At 39.8% G+C, this 6351-nt stretch overlaps 1 protein-coding gene across 1 annotated transcript; it reads left to right on the top strand.

The window, feature by feature from the left end:
- Positions 1-269: 269 nt before the first annotated feature.
- On the top strand, positions 270-1202 carry EV154DRAFT_486693 (uncharacterized protein; the record flags this gene model as incomplete). Its single annotated transcript, XM_051598880.1, has 5 exons — positions 270-316; positions 409-509; positions 642-653; positions 870-1030; positions 1059-1202. The coding sequence occupies 5 exons, from the start codon at positions 270-272 to the stop codon at positions 1200-1202; spliced, it is 465 nt and encodes a 154-aa protein (XP_051452228.1).
- Positions 1203-6351: the final 5149 nt, after the last annotated feature.

The raw sequence follows: 6351 nt of genomic DNA, 5'->3' as shown, positions 1-6351 counted from the left end.
GCCCGTCTAGTTAGCTCTTAATCAATTTTTATACAAATAAATCGACAAGACTTATAATTGTATTCTCTTTGTTTTTTTATCTATTTTTTTCTGTAAAACTATTCTCTCTTAAAGTCTACTTTTACTACAGATTGTTGACAAGGATGAGTAATTGAGATTTGACGAGTAGTAACATGCTGGATTTAGTTGGCATTGAATAATATGATGGTTCGGGGAATATTTATGATTTGACACGGGCTGGAAAACAGGATTAGGAATAAAAGTAAAAGATGATTGGGAAAAGGTTTACTCAGGTTGAGTCAGACAGGAAGCGGGAGTAATATTGAGAAGCAGATTAGTGATATGTTTTACAAGGAGTTCGGTGGCGGGCAAGATATATTGATATGATTTTGGTACAAGGTTTTACAGGGAGTTTGGTAGCGGACAAGAGATACTGCTATTAATTTCTAGAACAAGGTTTCACAAGGGGTTTGAGGTCATGGAAGTTATGCAGACAATAAACAGAGCGAGTAAGTTCATGACATCGGCAGTAACTTGGCAAAGACACCGGATAATATGTTGATCTGTGCTATTGGGTACCGCAAAAAGCATAACGTAGCGGGAAAACATACCTTGAATGACAATAATATAACGATTACCAGATAATGAAGAAGGTAAAAGACGGAATGAATCAATAGCAATGGTATCAAAAGGGTGAACAGGCGGATTCGAATGAATCAAGTTAGTATGGCCGAGAGTTTGATTTGTACGTTTAACTTTTTGGCAGACATGGCAAGATTTTACCTTGGAAGTTACCCATGCAGTTTGATCAGGGAAATAATAAAGGCTTTAAAATCATTGTAAGATTCGGCTAATTCCCATGTGACCAGATGTTGGGTTGTCGTGTACAAGATCAAAGGTAATGTCTTGCAGAGAAGAAGGCAATATGGGAAGTGGACCAAAAACTGAGACACCGGATTCTTCAGAAAACCACTACGAAGGGGAGTGTCATGAACCGCTTAGGTTTCAGTTGCCTATTATCATGCAAAATGTCTCAGACATTATTGAAACCCAAATAGCCCACTGTCCCTGTTCCACCTGTTCCCTGTTCTCTGTCTCCTGTCACACATGTCACTGTCAAACATAACTATTGTATCCTGTCTAACGTCTCTGTTCCGAATAATGTATCTCCGTTATCCCTTGTCCTTGTCAAATCCATTTAACACCCGTTTCCTTTGTACCTCTGCCTTTGAACTCCCTTGTAAAACATTAATAATATGAGCCCATGTTATCCTCTGCATCTTTCCCCGAAATTATCTGTATCTATGCCTGCTACCCCAAAGATGTCCCAAACTCAATATGACTAATAATCTGTCTCTGTATATCTGATCCCCGAACCCTTGTTTACCCGATCTGTCAATTAATATAAATAACAGCATGTTTATTTATTCTTATTTCTGTATTCAAGATCTTATCTATTTTTCCTGTTTCTTTGAATAAACCTTTTTCTACCTACATTCCTTTTATATATATATTAATACTAATAGATATATAATTTCTCTTTGCCTTGTCCCTCACCCTAATAATCATTCTGTTCTGCTCTTGCCCCGCCCCGCTCCTGACATTATCTTGAATCAAAAAACTTTTGATTATTTGGTCCCGTCTCCTCTCTTGCTCGTTTACTACTCGTACTCTTGGTATTTTTCTCCTTGTGTACTCCTCCTTTTATTTCTATCTGTTTCTCTGTGCGCTTGCTCTCTTATTGTCATGCCTGAACTTACAGCTGAACAGATCGAAGCTGTGAAGAACCTTCTTCAACGTGTTGCCCTACTAGAAGACGAAGTCTTACCACAAGTTACTACTCAGCTTACTTCTTTGAATGATCTCGCAATGGTCTAGCCCGTCGTTTCCACACTGTGGATGGTGCCGCAATTCAACAACAATTATCTGATCTTGGTGCTGAAATACACTCATACATTGCCGAAAATTTTGTATCCAAGGCCAGTAATTTTAACTCCAACAACGCCATTCGTGTGAAAGCTCCCCAGCCATTCAGTGGTCAAGCTAGTTACATCGATTCCTTTTTCACCCAACTCCAAGTAGTCTTTCTTGCTGACTCATCTAAATTTTCCAACAATGATGAGAATAAGGTCCTTTATACTATAAATTGCCTCGCTGGTACCGCCTTGAATTATGTGTTACCTTTTATCAAGGATATTGATCCCTCAAATAAACCCGAGATGCTGACAAATTTCACAACATTTACCCGCCTCTTGTACTCCGCTTTTGCTGACTCCAATCCAACAGTAAATGCCGAAGGTGCGCTCCGAAATTTGAAACACACTGGCTCCGCTGCTGTCTACGCTTCCGAATTTAGAAGATTGTCAATTTTGCTTTCTTGGAACAACGATGCTCTTGTATCACAATATCTGTTAAACTTGAAAGATACAATCAAGGATGAACTCGCACGCCGTGACCCAATCAAGGAATTAAATGATTTGATGAACATCAGCATTGACATTGATAATCGCCTCTTTGCTCGTAACAAGCAGAAACTTGGAAACCAACCCCGTCCGGTCCAACCAAGATATGTGACTAAGCCTGAAACAACACCCATGGATCTTAATGCTGTCTCTACCAATAACAATTTTCTTCCCCGTGGTCCATTAACCCAAGATGAAAAAGACAGACGTAGAAGATTAAATCTATGTGTCTACTGTGCCATGCCCGGCCATTTTGCTGCTTCTTGTCCTAACAAGAACCGTAACACCATTCGTGGCTCCGTCTATCTCAACTGTCTTGATGAACGATGCTAATATGGAAGTTGTTCCATTCAAAAATTATGCTGCTGTTATCACTCGTGTTGTCCCAGATCAAATTAATCATGTATCTTCAATCAAGAGATCCTCCGCTGAAATCGAAGCTGTGTACAAGGAAACCATCAAGAAAAGTCGTGAAGGTATTGAAAGCTGTATCAAGCATGACATCGACTACGTGGTTGAAAGCGAAGAACAATCTCTCATAGTCATCCCTATTATACTTGATTCCGAAGGCACGCTTGTTGAAACGACCGCACTCATTGATTCTGGTAGTTCTGGTTCCTTCATCTCTTCCTCCTAGTCAAGCAACACCATCTCCATTCGGTCAAAACCAATGGTACCACTTATCGTTTGGCTGACTCCTCCGAACATGTCACGTTTGGTGCCTCCACTTTGTTATTGAACATTCGTGACATTGACCACAGTGAGGTTTTGACATTGCGACATCTCGAAACTTGTGCCTATCCAGTAATCCTTGGTCAGAACTGGCTTCAACGCCACAACCCGGCTATGTCTTGGCGTGATGGTATCATTGCTTTTACTTGTCTCTTGCGAGGTTGTAAAGAAGATAAAGAAAACAAGCCCGTACACGCGTCCCCTATCGAGAAACAACAACAACAACTCTCCGCTCTCTGTACCACCAGTCCTGATTCCATTTCTGGCGATGATTTTGATAATGTAGATCCTTCCACTTATTGTAAAATAAATTATTATTTGAAGTATTTTTATGGTCCTGTTAATTTGAGTTGTATGAATGCAAATGAATATCATATATCAGCATCTTATTCACCTAAGATATGCTCGATAGTTAGTATTGACAATCCCTCACTGATTCATATTCTCCGGTTACAACTGAAAATCAATCACGTCAACATCAAGTATCTGAAACATTACCAATCAATGATCCTCAAGCCATCACAACAGTTTCTGAACCCAGTTCTGGTACACCTAAAATCCAATCACGTATCAACCAAAATGATCCAACCTTATCTGAATTACAACCCCTTGCTACTCTTACAATATCCAAAGTCAATCAAACTATACCCGAAGATCAACCTCCTGCTATACTCAATATTCCTGATATAAACCAACATTTACCTGAACCTCGACCTGACAATCCTACCACGTTAACCAAAATTAACCCAACCTTATCTGAATCAACACCTGCCATACCTACAAAATATGAAGATTTTGATATTGTATTTTCAAAATTAGAAGCTGATCGACTCCCGCCCCATAGACCGTATGATCACACTATCCCACTTAAACCTGGAAGTGAAGTAAGTTTCGGACCTCTGTACAACTTATCAAAAATAGAGTTAGAAACCCTATACAAGTATTTGCAAGAAAATCTCGAAAAAGGCTTCATCGAACGATCTGAATCCCCAGCAAGCAGTCCGGTATTATTTGTTAAAAAGAAAGACAACACTCTTCGACTTGTAGTGGATTATCGTTCTCTGAATAAAATAACAGTACCTAACCGTTGTCCATTACCCTTGATCTCAGAAACACTCGACCGATTACATTCCGGGAAAATCTTTACCAAGTTGGATATGCGTGGTGCCTACAATCTACTTCGTATTGCCCCAGGTCATGAGTGGAAAACAGCCTTTCGTACTCGTTATGGTCTATTCCAATATAAGGTCATGCCATTTGGTCTTTGCAATGCCCCTGGGTCTTTTCAAGCGCTTGTTAATGATACACTTCGAGAGTATCTAGATTCCTTTGTTGTGGTATATCTTGATGATATTTTAATTTATTCCGGTACTCCTCAAGAACACACCAATCATGTACGTCTGGTGCTTCAAAAACTTAAAGATGCTCGCCTATCCTTGAAACTAGAAAAGTGTGAATTTGATGTAACCAGTGTCCAGTTCTTAGGTTTTGTTATCAGCTCCTCCAATATATCCATGGATCCTGAAAAGGTCGAATCAATCAAAAATTGGAAAGACCTCTCTAGTGTGCACGACATCCAAGTTTTTCTCGGCCTGACTAATTTTTATAAAAAGTTTATAGCCAACTACTCTAAGCTTTGCGTGCCTCTTACTTCTCTTCTTAGAAAGGATACCAAGTTTCTCTGGGATCTCAAAGCTCAAGAATCTTTTAACAACTTAAAAGCTGCAATTACAAGTAATCCTGTTCTCCGTCATTTTAATCCAAAAGCCTCATGCCTCATTGAAACCGATGCTTCTGATTTTGCTCTGGGTGCTGTCTGCAGTCAACAATCCGAAGATGGTCAAAATCACCCTATTGCCTTCTATTCACGCAAGCTCTTACCTGCTGAATTAAATTACCAAATTTATGATAAGGAACTTTTGGCGATAGTTGTTGCATTTAAACATTGGCGTCACTACCTCGAATTTTCTACTGAAACGACAATAGTACTCACAGATCATAAAAACTTGGAATATTTTGCCACTACCCGTAACCTCAGCCGAAGACAAGTACGTTGGGCTGAAATTCTAGGTGATTTCAACTACCGTATCCTCTATCGCCCTGCAAAAAACAACGCTGCTGCCGACTCTCTTAGTCGTAAAGATCGACCTTTGGAGGGGGATACACCTCGTGGAAAAACACCAATGACACTACTTAACCCAACTATGTTTTTAAATTCTCTCACAACCATTCCAGTAGAGGCTGAAAACAACAACATTACTCCAGAAATAATTAAAGGTCTCCTTGACAACTCGCATTTTCAAGAAATAATCAAAGATCTCCAAAATAACCCTGAACCTGACAATAACTATTCTTTCAATGACAATATGCTATTTTACCAAGGTAAAATCTGTGTATCCAATGTAGATGAGACAAAAGAAAAATCTTATACGAATGTCATGACGCCCCCGCAGCTGGTGACTTTGGAATAAGCAAAACATATGATATGGTCTCAAGAAACTTCTACTGGCCTGGTGTGCGAAAATACGTCAAAGACTACACTTCTGGTTGTGAAACCTGCATCCGAAACAAGAACTCTCACCACAAGCCGTACGGTTTACTCCAACATCTTCCTATTTCGGACACTCCTTGGTCCTCGATCTCTGTCGACTTTATAACACAGCTGCCACCCTCTGGACTATATACAGCAATCTGCGTTTCTGTTGATCTTTTCTCAAAGATGGCTCTTTTTATCCCAACAACAAATACCATTACTGCTGAAGGCACCTGTCAATTATTTCTCACTCATGTATTCTGTCATTTTGGCATACCGTCCACAGTTGTATCGGATAGAGGGATAGTATTTACGTCAAAGTTTACTCAAGCATTACTTAAGGGTCTTAACACAAAGCAAAATCTCTCAACAGCGTTTCACCCTCAAACAGACGGACAAACAGAGCGTGTAAATTCTGTACTTGAACAATACCTTCGCTGCTACATCAACTACCAGCAATCCAACTGGAGTGATTTATTACCGATTGCTCAGTTTGCATACAACAACTCCAAACACTCAACAACCGATACTACACCGTTCTACACTGTTTATGGATATCATCCTCTTCTCTCTGTTACCTTTCCTCGTTCAAATATCGATCAGACTCCGTCCAATCAGCGCCTT

Source organism: Mucor mucedo (assembly GCF_025094135.1).
Source record: "Mucor mucedo strain NRRL 3635 chromosome Unknown EV154scaffold_153, whole genome shotgun sequence".
In the NCBI taxonomy this organism is placed as follows: domain Eukaryota; kingdom Fungi; phylum Mucoromycota; class Mucoromycetes; order Mucorales; family Mucoraceae; genus Mucor; species Mucor mucedo.
Note: the sequence above shows the minus strand (reverse complement) of the source record. Positions and strands in the feature narration are given on the sequence as shown.